Source organism: Scardinius erythrophthalmus (assembly GCF_964197995.2).
Source record: "Scardinius erythrophthalmus genome assembly, chromosome: 15".
NCBI lineage: Eukaryota > Metazoa > Chordata > Actinopteri > Cypriniformes > Leuciscidae > Scardinius > Scardinius erythrophthalmus.
This window is the reverse complement of record NC_138235.1, coordinates 29,828,983-29,845,670: the sequence shown is the minus strand read 5'-3', so window position 1 is coordinate 29,845,670 and position 16,688 is coordinate 29,828,983. Positions and strand designations below refer to the sequence as shown.

General features: G+C 38.0%; 3 protein-coding genes across 6 annotated transcripts in view; 2 read left to right on the top strand and 1 right to left on the bottom strand.

Annotated features, from left to right (window-relative positions):
• phip (PHIP subunit of CUL4-Ring ligase complex) overlaps nucleotides 1-8,327 on the top strand; it is a 35,278-nt gene extending 26,951 nt beyond the window's left edge. For all 4 annotated transcript variants that reach the window (XM_081387666.1, XM_081387665.1, XM_081387667.1 and 1 more), the window contains 7 exons: nucleotides 257-329; nucleotides 508-564; nucleotides 701-856; nucleotides 2,680-2,832; nucleotides 2,985-3,172; nucleotides 3,309-3,703; nucleotides 4,920-8,327. In XM_081387666.1, coding sequence (XP_081243792.1) covers nucleotides 257-329; nucleotides 508-564; nucleotides 701-856; nucleotides 2,680-2,832; nucleotides 2,985-3,172; nucleotides 3,309-3,703; nucleotides 4,920-5,596 — 1,699 coding nt within the window. In that variant the 3' untranslated portion in view covers nucleotides 5,597-8,327. The remainder of the gene's footprint in view (nucleotides 1-256; nucleotides 330-507; nucleotides 565-700; nucleotides 857-2,679; nucleotides 2,833-2,984; nucleotides 3,173-3,308; nucleotides 3,704-4,919) is intronic.
• Nucleotides 8,328-9,090: 763 nt separating this feature from the next.
• On the top strand, nucleotides 9,091-13,649 carry LOC308703677 (uncharacterized protein). The gene is made up of 7 exons (XM_081387421.1): nucleotides 9,091-9,391; nucleotides 9,540-9,666; nucleotides 12,151-12,240; nucleotides 12,324-12,418; nucleotides 12,543-12,706; nucleotides 12,779-12,895; nucleotides 13,020-13,649. The coding sequence occupies exons 2-7, from the start codon at nucleotides 9,542-9,544 to the stop codon at nucleotides 13,113-13,115; spliced, it is 687 nt and encodes a 228-aa protein (XP_081243547.1). The 5' UTR covers nucleotides 9,091-9,391; nucleotides 9,540-9,541; the 3' UTR covers nucleotides 13,116-13,649.
• Nucleotides 13,650-14,780: 1,131 nt separating this feature from the next.
• Nucleotides 14,781-16,432, bottom strand: irak1bp1 (interleukin-1 receptor-associated kinase 1 binding protein 1). The gene is made up of 4 exons (XM_081386319.1): nucleotides 16,089-16,432; nucleotides 15,933-15,998; nucleotides 15,729-15,859; nucleotides 14,781-15,629 (listed from the first exon to the last, which is right to left on the bottom strand). Exons 1-4 carry the CDS (start codon nucleotides 16,380-16,382, stop codon nucleotides 15,371-15,373), a joined length of 750 nt encoding a protein of 249 aa, XP_081242445.1. The 5' UTR covers nucleotides 16,383-16,432; the 3' UTR covers nucleotides 14,781-15,370.
• Between the last annotated feature and the right edge of the window lie 256 nt (nucleotides 16,433-16,688).

Sequence of the window (16,688 nt, the reverse complement as noted above, 5' to 3'; positions counted from 1 at the left end):
ATGATTTAACACTGTTAAATGTATTATTTAGGAAGTCTCAAATGGAAATATGCATTATTCCACATGCATTGTATTGCAATGCTGTAATGCTTAAATTCCATTGTAGCTAATAAATAGATTGATTTCTTTTAATTTATTCAGACAAAATAGTATACATTTTAATACTAGCTGTTTGTTAGTTAAAAATATTTATCGGCATTTAGTTTAAAGTCATACATGCTTTTTGACTTCCTGTCTCTTTGTTTTTGTTCTTCAGGGACCAAAGTTGTACAGATATTATTTCACTATATAACAGCATGAAGAAAACTGCTTTCTCAGATTCAAGTGATGTAAGTGTCATTGAAACACACACTCATAACCACTCATTGAACGGGATTTAATACATTATTTCAGTACCTTTAACAACTGTTCTTTTGCTGCTTTGCAAGCACTTGGTATTCAGGAAGTGTAAATGTGTATATTTATGTCAGTGCGTAACATGCTTTGACACTTTTTTCCCCAAATCAGGATGAAGATGAGGATGAAGAGCATGAGGCGCCTTGTACATCTAGCCGCAATAAGAAGGTGTACATTTAAGTGATTGTTTACCTTTCTAACCATGCCAGAGAAAACAGGATTGATTATGTATGCAAGAATTGTTTAAGTCTGTCAGTAACATACATGCACATCATGGCTAATCGAGAGTGTTGTTCTGTTTCAGAGGCAGCGGCAGCAGCCCATCCTGAGGAGTCTGCGCAGTAAACCAACATCAGACCCTCAGGCCTGGAAGGGGCGCTGCAGAGAGCTGCTGGAGCTCATCTTTCAATGTGAAGATTCAGAGCCTTTCAGACAACCTGTGGATCTGGAGGAGTATCCGGTAACACACAGACACATGGAGAAAATACATACAAACAGAACTGTACTTCATATCTATAGCATCGGGTGGGAATTATGAAGGATGCTATAGTCTCGGCCTCAGACCTCATGTTATTGTTATTTTTGACATATAAAAATGTATTAATTTTAGACAAACCAAAATTGTAAAGTGCAAAGTGTACATTTTCTGCTATTTTTTTAGGGATTTCTGCAATACTGTAACACAAAGTCAACTACACATACACAATGTATTTACACACGCACGCACACACACACACACTACACAAATCTTTTTTTTAATCAGTATTTTTGTCTTGTTGTCCAGTAAAAACTTTCAAGTCCTTAAAGGGGTGGTATAATGCCCTTTTTACAAGAAGTAAAATAAGTCCCCAGAGTGTGTATGTAAAGTGTTAGCTCAAAATACCCCACAGATATGTTTATACATTGTTACTTTTTGAGGGTGAGCAAAAACGCACCGTTTGTGTCTGTCCCTTTAAATGCAAATGAGCTGCTGCTCCCAGCACAGGGGGCGGAGCTTCAAGAGCTTGTGTCCTGAAAATTTCAAAAACTTTTAGCCTTTTATGTTCAAACCGGAGTCAGAAAGATGGAGAGACTCAAGAAGAAGTGACAACATTTCTGAATGGTTAGTTGATGAATTTATGTAGCTTATGTGTAGTTATCGTCTAGTCATTGATTAGCATATTCTGTCTTGATAATCTATAAATCTTGTTCCGGGTGCGGGTTTTATGTACATTTTTGGGGTTAGTGATGTCACAGACCTGGGAGGAATGACGTGTAGTCCCTACCAGCCGTTTGTTGTAGTACTTAAAAAGCAATTTTACGCTACATCGAACACAATGCTCAAACCTTCAGTGAACCAGATGCGTTCATTGTCAGAACTGCCAAATTCGTATCTGACTTCATGCTACAATTTATTAAGTGAGTCGCAAATAAAACTGAACCGGCAGTATTGAATTGGGATGCACAATATATTGTTTGCATATTGATATTGAAAAGCAATTTCTTTAAAAGCAAATATCTCCCTTTGCTTTGAACTTTGAGCGTCATAACTTTGCAGATGTTGCTCAAACAGCAACATTACACACTAACTAAAGTTAGAAAAGTGAAATCATAATCAACCACCCCTTTAAAACAAATTAAATTAATAACAATATAATATTTGGTAAATTGTTTTTTCTTAATCATAAACCAAAAAAAACAAACAAAAAGTTGCAATGGGGTTGGGAAAAAAACGTAAGATATATTCTCTTAAAAAGTGTTGTTATATTAATTTTATATACATGACCGTTCAGAAGTTTGGGGTCAGAAATAAATTAATGCTTTTATTAAGATAGGACACAAATTGATCATAAGTGACAGTAAAATATTTATAATGTTTTTTATAAAAAACAATGCTGTTCTTTTGAACAGGAAAAATATTGATAATAATAGGAAATGTCCAGCACCAAATCAGCATATTTAGAATGATTTCTGAAGGATCATGTGACACTGAAGACTGGAGTAATGATGCTGAAAATGTAGCTTTACCATCACAGGAATAAATTACATTTTAAAATATATTAAACAGTTATTTTAAATTATAATTCTATAATATTTTTGATCAAATAAATGCAGCCTTGTTGAGCATAAGAGACTTCTTTCAAAAACTTTTGAACAGGAGCATAAATAAGCATATCTAGTTTATGTTTAGTAATGTTTAGTAATTTGTACTGGAAAACAAGACAGAAATACTGATTAAGAAAATGATTTTTTGCAGTGCACTGTCTGCTTATATGCCCTGTTCATCAAAAATACCTCTCTCAGGACTACTTGGACATTGTGGACACTCCTATGGACTTTGGGACTGTCTTGAACCGCCTGTTAGCAGGAGAGTATGACACTCCCATGGATCTTTGTAAAGATGTACGACTGATCTTCAGCAACTCCAAAGTCTACACACCCAGCAAAAAGTCCAGGGTATGAGATCATGTCCAGTTATTATCATTTCATATTGTAAACATAGTAACCATTGTAATCTCATAGTAAACATTGTAATCTCAGTCAAACCAGTTCATCTAGTTAATTTACTAGTTAATTTTTTGTTTGCTTGTGTGTTTTTGTGTTTTCAGATCTACAGCATGAGTCTGCGATTGTCCGCTCTGTTTGAAGAACATATCAGTTCGATCCTGACCGATTTTAAAGCTGCTCAAAGTCTGCAGAGTGAGCGATTCACCCGTCAGCGGCTGCACACGGAGCGCTTGACCAGACAGTCTGTGAAGAGGAGAAGGAGTTCTTCACCTTCAAGCTCCGCCTCGAGGTACAGACAGCATCTGATTGGTCATTGAAGAATATTATGCTCTAGAATTTGTCACTTTGCATACATGTTTTCTTCAGAAAAGTTCAACTTAAAAAACGTAAACAATAAAATATTTGCTTTATTTTCTGATTTTCAGTCCAGAAAGGAAGCGGCGGGTCTCCTCTCGCTCTGCTCCTCGATCAGACAATGCAGCTCCGCCCACTCCCGCTGGACCTTCCCGGGCTCCTTCTTTACGGCAAACACATCCACAAATCAACGGCAAGGCTGAGCCTCCTGTCGTCCCTGGTCGGACCCGCAGCTCGGCTCGCTTTGGAACCCAACTCACAGATGCACTCCCTGCACAGTCAGCTCCTCCCCCTCCCGCTGCCCCCTGTAAGGTGGCAGAGCCCTCCTCCAGAGTCCTCCGCACCCAGAACTCTCACTCCATTGGAGTCTCCAGGGAAACCGAGCGCTCTGCGGTTCCCCACAGCAATGAGGGCGGGGCCAGAGAGTCTCGTAGGAAGCTTCGGACACCTGTTAAACTCACACCAGGTCAGTAGCCGATGATAAAAGCTTTTATTTTTATATGTTGTCAAAAGCTGATGTTATTACACGAGGGAGTTCCGCACCACAGGAACCTTTTCATAGTTCCTAGAACTAATAACGGAAGTATTCACCAGGAATTGGGAATGAATTTAGTTCTAGGAACGCCTTTTGGGGCACTAAATTAGCTCTTACTTCAGAGTAGGGTCTAAGCCAGCACAATAGGAACTACCAGTGACGTAAGTGTACGTTGATTGGTCAAACGCAGGCCATACGAAACAGCACCCGCCATTTTTAAAAAGTTGTGTAAACGCACAGTTTACTCCACAATAAACGTACAGAAAACTAACGTTAATGCCATTTACCTGTCGACTTTGTCTGCGGTGTTGTGTTCTTTTCTCAGCGATTCTTATCAATGATATGTAGCACTGCAAGTTGTCGTAGGTGATTTCGTCTCTTAGCCCTCCTTTTTGCTCTTTCAATCGCAAAACTATACGTCTACATTCCATCTTCGTTATTACGAAACCCACAACACATGCACAAACACTGAAGTTACTGTAGCTCTACTACAGACCCAAAGGTATCAGTGAGCTTTTTTCTGTAGATTTAAACTTTTTCCAAAAATTTTTTTTTCTTTTATTCTGCACTGATTTTGATTTTGATTAATCTTTTTTTGAATGAATGCATGCATTTAAACTTTTTTTTCTTTCATTTTCTGCAATGATTTGGGAAAACATTGGTTGTTTTTGCAGTGTATTTCATTTTTTTGAGAAACGATTATATATATACTTTCTGCACTAATGCAGAAAAAAAAATCTGTGGATTTATACATGGTAAACTGTGTTATACTTAACTGGGAATACTTTAGCTGATTTACAGGTGAAATTATGTTTTATTATAACATAAAATATATACATAATATAATAATATTATGTTTTATTATCCAAGACGCGCCTCGCCAGAGCTCGCCGCCGGCTCACATTGAAAATGAATGACTTCCGGCCACTTCCGGCTCTCGCCGGTGGCGGTGTGAACGCACAGTTACACTTTAATTATAGCTAAAAGTATAATAAAATTAGTCCAAATTTAATTTAACAAACAAACATCACAGCCATGTGAAGTCATTGGAAATCTGTGGATCTTATGGGTCATGGGATTGATTCCCAGGGTGCATATATTAAATGAATATATGTAAATGTGTACTTATATGCTTCTTCTCTCTTAGGTCCCGTGGATCACAACTCTCCGCCTCAGAACAGTTTGCATTTGAATGGTCATAGTCAAGTGACTGTAGGAGTGGTACGAAGAGGCCGGGGCAGACCCAGATCAGACGCACAAATACAGACGCCAGTAGTGGTACCGCCACCCCCATTGCCCCAGGCCTCTGGGAAAAAGAGAGGAAGGAAAAGCAAGAAAGACCTGGAGTCCCTAAGAAGAGACTCCGACCAAGAGGAGGAGCTTCTTCTGTCTACTGGTGATGAGGGCGGGGCTTCTTCTACAGCCCAGGACAGTAGTCTTTCAGATTCAGGGGTGGTGACTCCAGAGAGTCCGAAACGACGAGGCAGACCACGAATCACCAGATCGACAGATACTCCACCTCCTTCAAGCCCCAAAACCCTCAGAAGGAGCAGTCGGCGTGGCACTGAAGAGACCACGCCCCCTGCGCCAAGCCCCGCCCAAAGGGAGGAGCCTGACATTTATATGGGAGAGGATGGGGGCTCGAAAGGGCAGATGAGAACGCGTAACCAAGGCCGAAGGACAGCTTTCTATAACGAAGAAGACTCTGAGGAAGAGCAAAGACAGCTTTTGTTTGAGGATGCCTCCATTACTTTCGGCACGTCAAGCAAGGGGAGAGTCCGCAAGCTCACAGAGAAGGCCAAAGCCAACCTTATTGGCTGGTAACAATGCCAACTTTGCATGTCCTATGCGACACAACCCCTTATCCTCACCCCGCTGGGGAGGGGGAACCATTCCTGCTGCTATCAGACTCATGATTACCTGAATCTTTCATTCTCTAAATTGATTATTACGTTTTGAATCTTTGACTCTTTTGGTGACTTCAGAGTCACGGCCCCTTGACATCCCCCAACTTCAACATTTTCTTCCACAGAAAAATCACAAATGCAGTTTAATACTGATTTTCATATGCACTATATTTGAATGCCAGTGAAGAAAGGTACTTACACAGTCTTATGAATCCAAATACCTGATTTCATCTCTCTAGAAAGCACTTATGTGAGGATTGTTGAGTGTGTGTGTGTGAGAGAGAGAGAGTGTGAAATAACTTGAGCTTTTACTCTGTCTTGTTTCTTTAAATTGTTAATTTTATGCATTGTTTTTACACAGTTGTTGCTAAGGGCAACAAATCAAACACTTGTTCAAAAAAATCTATTTTTAACAGATCATTGTGTAAGTGGCTGTAAAGCTGTAGAGGAGTGCAGAGAAGGACCTCATACATTTCCCGTGTTGTCTTTTTAAAGTCTTTCTCTGCAAGACAAGATCAGTGGCAGTGGTAATTCACGCATGGTTTTATATAATTAGCAATACCTTGTGCCTTTTCATACTTTGAACCTTTGTACTCCCCAATTTGTGTGTGTGTGTGTGAGAGAGAGAGAGAAAGAGTGTTTGATGCTTTGGCGTATTGATTTATTCAGTACAAACGTGTTATTGATGTTTGTGATTGTTGGGATAGAGATTAGTGAGCAGCATATCTCCACATGACCACTGTGTGTGTGTGTGTGTGTGTGTTAGTGACAGAGATAGTGACATCACTCCTTCCCCTTTTTTTCGGGCTCCCAGAATGCACTGTGATTCCTTACTAGAACCAAGACTTAAAAATACAGTGACCACAAAAAGTGTTTAAGCACTAAAGCCACAGTTTTAAAATGTCTGAATGTCATTATATTAATGATGAATAATTATGAATTAATTATGAATTTTTAAAACATTTAAAAAATGAATGCAGACATTTTCAGTCAAACAAATTTTAATATGTTAGTGTCTTAAGCAAAACCTTCATTTGGAGGCTTTTCTCAACAAATAATATACAATACTGTTCTAAAGTTTGGAGTCTTTTATGCTTACCAAGGCTGCGTTTACTTGACCGATAATACAGTAAAAACAGTAATGTTGTGAATTGATATTATAAGGTGAAACTGAATTTTCAGCATCATTACTCCAGTCTTCAGTGTCACATGATCCTTCAGAAATGATTCTAATTTGCAGATTTGCTATTCAAGTAAAATTCTTATCATTGTCCAAAAAAAAAACTAAACTTACTGACACATACCTTTGAACAGAAGTGCAGTTATTTGTGACTACTTTGATTAATTCATTAGAAAATCATGTGATTAGATTAATTTGAATAAAATTACACTTATTCTTTAATCCAAACGACAAGCCCTACTTTGAGAAGATTTTTTAGTGGATATTATTTACCAACATGTTAAACAACCAGAAAGTGTCCAAATATTTTGCTTTCTTTAGAATAGATGCCACTTAGTTTGACAATTTGATATTTAATGCAATGACATTAATACATTTTTAGATGTTTCTCAAGTGTCCAGATACTTTTGTCGGCACTGTATGCTCTTACAAACCACTATAGACAGAGTTATTAGTACGTGTGTAGCGACGTTCGTTGCCTCACCTTTTCAACACTCTACTTGTAGTTTCATCCTCTGTTTCTGTATTAGGTAAACTCATTGAATTAATAGGGAACTGCTCATTTCATTAGCATTTGTTTTTGCCTGATCACATTGAAACACTGTGTTTGATATTCCCCATTCTGATGCATCGACTCAGTAGATACCACAGGGCAGCGAATCACACAAGAGGCAGTGTGCATGTCGTATTCTGTGTTTTTTTAATGTGCCTTGACTTTTTGTGTGTGTGTACGTACATGTCTGTGTGATGTACAACTGAAGAATTAAGGTAGCGTATCCCACCTTAATGTCCGGACTCACATATGCAGCGTAGTCTCCTTTATAAGGGAGGCGTTCAGTCTGGTTTGTTGCCATGTGATTTTGTAGGTTCTTGCGTACTCTCAGCAGTTGTGGTCTGGGTCATCCATTACGACAGAGCTAATCCAGCCCATAGCTTTAAAACTGGTTTGATGAACCAAAGCCTTTGAATGTGTCTAGTTGTGGAAGTTTATGTACGAGACTGTTTGGTAAAGTGGCTGTTTTATATGCAGTTGACGCATGTCTGAGTCCATTTCTGTATTTGTGTTAATGTACAAGCCCCATGTTTTATTGAGCTGGTGTTTATAATCTGTTGCTACATGAAAACTGTATTATATCTGACTCACGACCCCTCTATTACTACCACCATACTGCACAGGAAGTGACATCGGTGACAGGTTTTAGAGGGGAGATCAAAGATGGATGCATGTTAGTATATTCTCCGGTCTTTTAAATCTGAAGGTACAGTCATGTTTGTGGGGTCAGGGTCTTTTTTCCCCTCTCCGGTCTTATATCCTCAGACTGAGAGGTCTTTCTATGTTAGTTTGTATACTTTTATATAAAGGAAAAAGTGTAAATAAAGACGTTACATAGAATGTATGTGTAGGGTGTACTGCTGTCACATTAGTTCATACTGATATTTTAAGGAAATAAACATTTGTGTTTCCACAAACTCTCTTGTTCTTTCAATTTTTTTTTTTTTTTTTTGCTTTAATCTGGTCATGGGAAACCTGGAAGTATCAGGCAAAATTTACAATTGTGATTTCCAGGCCTGAAAAAGTCATAGATATGAATAAATTATTTTTAAAAAACAAAACATGGTAATTTCTTTTGCGAATTCAGAACTTAGACAGTGTTTCTTCAGCTATATAGGCTGTATTGTGTGGAGTGAAATATAATATATTAATAGAATTGGTGCCTTACATGCATATTATTAACCATTCCTAAAATATGAGAACTAAAAATAAACAAAATTTGAATGGTTGATGATAAACCATTTCATGGAGATGTGGCGCCCTCTGTCGTGCATTATTTGGAACTGCGCGTGAAATAAACCACTAATTTTTCATTGCTAGGAAAATGTACAATGGAAATAAAAAATAAAACTGGTATAAGTATAAATAAAAATATTTTTTTTAAAACAGGCTCACTTAATGTAAGGCTGTCTTCATTTATTTTTTTTTAGAATGCACTGATATACATATGAATATTCCCATTTATATCAAATCTTAAGAAAAACTTAACTGCTAAATACACTTTTATAACACATTACTCAGAACTATGACCACAAAATAAAAATTACTAAATCACCAAGGCTATGCTACAAACCAGACTTGTTTATGTGAATGTCTACTACAAACGGTGTTGTTAACAGTTTTGAAAAAGGTGTGTTTTGATTCAGGATATATGGCTTACAAAACCAAACATGCGCGCGGGGCGTCCTTCCCTGACGTGGCGGCGCGAGACTTGTACACACACCTCTCTCGTGGGCAGCCGCTATTGGACGCGCACTGTCTAATAGTAGCCTACTAATGTTCAACTTGGAGGCACAGGTGCCAAACCGAAACTGCCCGCATGTAAATTTCATATTCAGTTTTCAAGACAATGCTCACACAACGCATAACAAGCTAAGAGTTTCGGCGAGCTCTTCCTGTTATCAAGTTAAAAATAAAAATAGTATCTCTGACAATAGTGAACTGAATTCAGTGCTTATTCACTTAAGTTCTTGCATAAGGTAAGGTACTTTTAACTGTGCAATGTTTTGAAGAAATAGCCTATTGGAGAATAAATATAGAGTAGGCCTACACATACAGGCCTATACAACAGTGACATTCTGTGCTCATGTATAGTGATGTGAAATCTCTGTCATGTTAAATGTACAGTGATGCCTCAAATCACGTCAGGTGTGATCTTGCAGCTGACTCTGCTGCTGTCCGCTTTACCTGCGCAGTATCTCATCTCCAGGTGGACGAGCGGCAACGCGGCACAACGACACATCGCCACGCAGAGGTGAACACGCATCACGCAAACACTAAACAAGAGATAGGACAGTGCGTTTGACAAATAGATATGTGTGTGTGTTTAAATTAATCGCATTGTATACAGCAACGATGCGAAAAAATGACCAAAAGTAACAGTAAAAACTTTTACAAAAAACCTTCTTTAAGAACTAATAATAAGAAATGTTTCTTTGAGAACCATATCAGCATATTAGGATGATTTCTGAAGGATCATGTGACACAGTGATGATGCTGAAAATTCAGCTTTACCAATCACAGGAATAAATTACATATACTTAAATAGAAAACAGTTTAAATTGTAATAATATTTCACATTTTTACTGTTTTTAATATTTTTGATCAAATAAATAAGATCTTATGTATGTCGAAAACATTTAAAAATCTTACCAACCCCAAAACTTTTAAACGTTAAAGTACATTCATATAAGTTTTAACCTAAAATCGTAAAAAAAAAAAAAAAAAATTTATGGACATGGTTAACTGCCTGTATGACAGGTGGTCAACAATTCTTTAAAGGAGAACTCCGGTCAATTTTAACATTGAGCTCATTTTATTGTAAATTTGGAGTGCTGTCAATACAGAGAACAACGACAAAAATCGGTGTTGCCTACACCGTGTTATCCTCTTTTTAAAATTTGCACCCTGTTGACTTCAATGGGGCAAGTTTTAAACCTGCTTTTAGCCTCTTAACATCCTTAATGTGTCATTACAAGTGCACAGCCAATGTGAGTGATTCCTTCAGAGTGAACACAGTGAATCTGACTGCAGTAGATGTGAAAGATATGAATAAAAGTGACGTTAATTCAGCCAGTGCTCTTGTATTTATTTCCTGTTTTCGGTCGAAGTCCACAGTAGTCGATTGTCGAGTTCTCCACTATTGCTTAGTTACCTATGATCACGTGCGTGAACTCGACAATCGACTACTATGGACTTCGACTGAAAACAGAATATTAAAGGGATAGTTCACTTTGAAATTAAATTTTGGTATGTTTTAGCTTGCCTCAAGGGCATCCAAGATGTAGGTGTCTTTTTTTCCGCAGTAGTTTCAATTTTGATATTTTTAGGTCAAACCGTTCTTGTCTGTCAGTCATATAATGCAGGTCTATGGTCACCCCCTCAAAGAGCATGCACAGAGTCCAAATTAAAACAATTCCCCATCGTCCAAATTAAACAATTCCCCATCGTAAGTACACATTGATGGCCTAAGACACGAAACGAGCGGTTTGTGTGAGAAAACAAACAGTATTTATCTCGTTTTTACCTCTTATAACACAGCCACGTCCAAGTGATCTGAGGGCGCGGGCGCTTCCTGCTGTGTGACGTGTGCTTCATCATCTTCAAATCTTCTTTAAAGACTTTTTTGTTTTCTCTTGCATTTGATGCTCCTTGATTCTGATACGATTACTGCTTATTTTTTCTTTTGTTTCTTTTCGTCCTGTACTGCTCTGCATTTTATTCTCTGCTATGTACAGCACTTTGGTCAGCCTTGGTTGTTTTTAAATGTGCTTTATAAATAAATATTGTATTGTATTGTATTGTGTGCGCAGACTGGTGCATAGATATATACACACTAGAAGTCGCATTAAAAACATTCGTTCCAATGAACTGCCGTAGACAAGGCGACATCTAGTGTATATATCTATGCACCAGTCTGCGCACACGTCACACACTAGGATGCACTCGCGCCCTCAGATCACTTGGACGTGGCTGTGTTACAAGAGGTTACATGATATGACTGTCAGACAAGAACGGTTTGACCTAAAAATATCAAAATTGAAACTACTACGGAAAAAAAGACACCTACATCTTGGATGCCCTTGAGGTAAGCTAAAACATACCAAAATTTTATTTCAAAGTGAACTATCCCTTTAATACAGGTATGTGCGCTGGCTGAATTAACATCACTTTTATTCATATCTTTCACATCTACTGCAGTCAGATTCACCGTGTTCACTCTGAAGGAATCACTCACATGGCTGGGCACTTGTAATGACACATCAAGGATGTTAAGAGGCTAAAAGCAGGTTTAAAACTTGCTCCATTGAAGTCAACAGGGTGCAAATTTTAAAAAGAGGATAACACGGTGTCGGCAACACCGATTTTTGTCATTGTTCTCTGTATTGACAGCACTCCAAATTTACAAACAAATTGAGCTCAATGTTAAAATTGACCGGAGTTCTCCTTTAACCTTTTAACTATTTTTAAACCAATTTTAGCTTCTTTTTCAGTTTATTTAAATGGTCATGTAGAGTGACAAAGTAATTTTAACTATAAAATGACATTACTAGTCTAGGTTTGAAGAGAAATTCTTACAAATTAATATTTGTCTACAAAAGAAATTTAAGCTTTTAGATCATTTAAAATGTGTGACTTGTACTGTACTTCATCATCTCTCAATAAAAGAGACAGAATGTTCAATAGGCTGCGGCTGTTGTCACTCTTTGAAATATTCCATTCCATATTCCATATTTAGCATCCTTGACACATGGGACTCCATGAGAGGATCCTACTTGAACTCGACTGCTTGGGTGGACTGGCTAAATACCTGGATTCCTAAACTACCGTAAGTTTATGCAATTTCTTTCTTTTCTTTTTTTAAAGTCATTCTGAATCCCTCAAATGCTGAGGTGGGATGTTGTGTCACAGGTCCTTCGGAGAGGGAGAGGAACAGTTCCCAACTCTGGAAGAAGCGCTCGCAATCGATCTGTTGATGCATGATAATGAGCAAGGGTACTTTGGAGGTAGGCCTACATGTCATTTCTCTGAATAATCTCACAGAAGTCATTTAATCTGGTCTTTAAAGTTTGTTTGATGGAAAATTAGAAGTAACAGAACATGACAGATGACGTGTTTATATGTAATCAGTCTCAAGGGAGGTGCGAAGCCCCAGGCCTGCGTACGTGCTGCACCGTGTGGGTCAAGTTATCGTGGAGGCACAGAATAAAATGGTTGGGGTGATAGTGGGCTGGGATGCAGGACTTCGAGCCCCGCCAGAGTGGATCAAGAGAAAGAGATTCTCAGACTCAGAGGTTTGTAAAACAACACGGTCATAACCACAAAAATATAACAGTAGTCCATTAAAAATGTGTATTTGTGTGTAGCTGGAGAGAGCCAAGGACAGTCCTCATTACAGAATTCTGTTCAGTGGGCCTGATTCCTCATCACTACTGATCGGATACATTCCCCAGAATAACGTGAAGCTCTTACAAGGCTTTGAGGTGCAGAGAAATCCTTTGTTTTTTCCTCCCTATTTTTAACTTTTGTGTTCTTCTAAGTTGTTTAGGTTATTGGACTTAATCAGTCTCAATCTTAATCAGTGTGTGTGTCTGTCTTGTGCCATAGCCGGACATTCCTACTCTAGAGAAATATTTTTCACACTTCGATGGGGAAAAGTTTGTTATGGAGGAATGGTTGCAAGAAATCTACCCTCACGACTGAAGGAGTTATACACCAAGAAGTTTTAAAAACACCTGGAATCACAGACATGATGCCTGCTACTCTTCACTGACAGTATTGATTCTTCTTTTAAAGCAATGAAAAAAAGGAGGCAAGTAAATTTGAGAGATAGTATATCCTGTTTACATAACCCATATGCATTTACACTGAGCAATTTTAGTTATTAAACTGAAGAACTAAAAAAAACAAATGCAATTTTATTGTCGCTTTTATATATTTTTTAAAAGATAAATGTCTTAAAAGATTTTGCAAGAGACTATTTTTGATGTCAAAGCGAAATGATAGACTATTAAATGTTTTTATAATATGCCATTGGATCAAAATGCATGCATGTTGATCTGACTCAAATGGGTTCCAGGATATGAATGAATTTAGATGTCAATATGATAGCCTATTTATTTAGATGAACAAAATATAAGGATTTGTTGTGTAAAACAGTATTAAGAATGTAATAAACAGTGTTCAAAGTAAAGCCATAAATACAACCCTTATATATTATTAAAGTTTAATTTATTTAAAATATGCCTTCTCGAAATGTTGTCTTTTTAGTTGTCTATCAGTCTATGTGTAATTCCCATAATATCTTGGGAGCCACCGAGTAGAGTGTGTTTAGACAGTGCTCCTCTAAAACACAGTAATAATAATAGTAATAGTAATACATCGAGATATTTTTGAACTAAAGCAAATGATAAGGTGAAGAAGACGCGGGAGGATCCGGTGATCGTCACGTGCTCGGCAGATGCAGGTATGTGGCGTGTTTTTCCTCAAGTGAGATGTTTTTGGAGTGATGGATCATAAATAGTAGTCATAAGAGTAGTGTTGTTCTCAAACGCTTGTTAAAATGTTAATTGAGAGCATGTGGTTGTCAATATCTCGCTGTTTGTCGCCCAAGCACAGGTTCGTGATAATGACGCCTAAATCAGTGTGGTTTAATACATATTTTCGCGTTTTTGTTAAACGTCCAACAAGTATACAAGCTGTACACATTTTAGGCTTAACGAATTGACCAACTAGGTTTATTATTCAGTCAATCTGACAGCTTCAGTGATCGAATAGCTTTTTTGGTAGGAGTTCACCTGTCGCTATATTCACCTGCCTATATTGTGTTTCATTTTCAGTACCCAAGCCTCTTGTCTGCTGTTTTGATATAGCCTACTTGTATTCTTTGTTAATAATATCCTGATATTGTGTTCATGTTTTTTTTTTGTTTTTTTTTCACATTTCTTGCCAGCTGTGTCTGTTATTTATTATAATTTTTTTTATAATAGCTATAAACCCTATGTTTTATCCAGCTTTTTCCAAAATGAATTTGTTTAGGTCATGCAAGAATATATATCTATTACCAGGGCAGGTGGTAAACACTCTCCTTCATATTTCTTTCTGTGTTGAGTTTGCATGTTCTCCCCTGAGTCTGTGTGGGTTTTCCCTTGGTGCTCCAGTCTTCCCCACAATCCAAAAACATGCAGTATAGGTGAATTGGAGACGCTAAATTGACATGTGAATGTGTGTGTCTGAGTCCCGAGCCTATACCTACCCCGGAAAATCATTGCCAAGAAAATTCATGGTCAAGTCTCGTGTATGGAAAGAGATGGCCATAAAATCACCAAGAGTAAGTAAGAGAATATGAAGACAGTTCACATTATTTTACCAGCTATAACAAGCAACATAGGGGCATTCTGATTCATGAAAGAAGTCTGCCCTGTCTTGCTAATATAGTTATAATTACATAATGTATGGCACTATAATTAACAGAAGTCTTATAGACCTCTAATTTTTGTTTTTAGAAATATGAACAATTTTTAGAAACCAAACAAATATGACATCTGTTATGCGTGCAAGATGCATACATGCATCATTATACGATTATCGATCATCATTATATGTAGCCTATTCCCTATTCAAACACAGGTTCATCCAACTCATTTATTAGACTATCAGGTTTCAACAGTGTTTTCTAACATGCAAATATGATTTTACCAGTATGTTTGAGTACTGCTCAATTAATTGGTTCGGACCAAGTTTTTAGAATTACCTTTTGAGTTGCACACAGTGCTATTCAATATACTCTGGATTGGGGAATTTATTTATTTAAAACATCAGTAGGAACATGTGGTATCTTTATTTTAGGCCCTTTTGTGAATATTGGTGGTCCTCACTTCATAGAACTGTGTTAACAGGTTTAGTCAGCAGATACTTGGAAAAAAATTGTGTAATTTTATTATTGCTAAAGAAAAACTTCAAAATGTCCTCCTGTTGCTGTCCTTCGGTCGCAATTCAAAGGTCACAAACACACGTGAAGAAACGGAGACTAATGTAAGCCCAGTCCTCTGATGTAGTGTTAGAGGAGAGCCAGTGACTTCATGCTGGCCGCTGGTCCACTCTCGTGATTCCTCCTCGCGTACAAGCAGCGGGCGTCCCAGAGCTTGTCCCAGAATGCCACACGCCTCGCTGGCTTTTAGTCGAGCGTTGTCCACTGCTTCCAAACATACTCGCCGCCTGCATTCAAATCATTACAAACAGGAATATTAATTCATTTTAGATGGCAGATGGATGTTCAGGACAGTGGAGCTTTACATGAAGACTGACGTTGTTCACCTTAACAAATTGAGGCTTTCGGCACTGTGACTGTAGTAAGGGTCACCAACACACACGCTTTTGTCTAGTTTTTCAATCAAAACTGAGCGTGCATGCTGCATCTTCTCAAAGTCTGAAAACACAACAAGCACCTGCAGAGACAAAATAGATAAATAAAGAGCAAACATATAACCTGACAAGATAAGCCACCTCTATCCATCTAACCTCAGCTTGCATGTGGAAGAGCTCCTCCTCTCTTTGTAAATGTTTGGCCACAGTGATGTTTTCTTCCTGTTTGGAAACAAGATACTGGAATTGCTTGTTCTTTATTTAATTTTTTTTTTTTTTTTTAGAAATACACAAATTTTACTCAGTTAGCACCTTGACGTCATGCTGTCTCGCAGTCTGTAGTACGTATTCCAGTCTTCGCGAAACACTGTTAGTCACGTCGTTAACATTTTCTTTACTGTTTTTGACGCTGATGGAAACGGTCGCGCGGTCCGGAGGAAACGATATCTCCGCACAGCCCGTCACCTGAACCACTCTCACGTTACTTTGAATGTGTAAAGGTGTTTGCTTGCGGCCCTGATAGAACACCGATTCGTTTTCGTCTCGGTAAACATCACCAGCAGTCGCTGAGACTGCAGCAAAAACACGAGACGGGCTGTGCGCCATATTTGTTTGTAAACCAACGTGGCGCTATGGCAACTTGTACAGTGCATGTCGGGAAATGTTGTTGTAGTCGCTTTTTATACGTCACAATATCTGAGGAACTTTTGTGTTGGCGCAAACTTACTTCAATATGTATATTTCCAAATAGTATCGTTCGAATTGTTTTAAAAGGTGCCCTATTTTACTCTCATAATAGATTTTGAAATCCTGTTATTCCCTGAGAACTGACCAGCAGAGGGCAGCACAGATCAACAAACTGGCTTGACTCGTTTGTCTGTAGATTTCAGTAATGTTGTCACATAAAACATT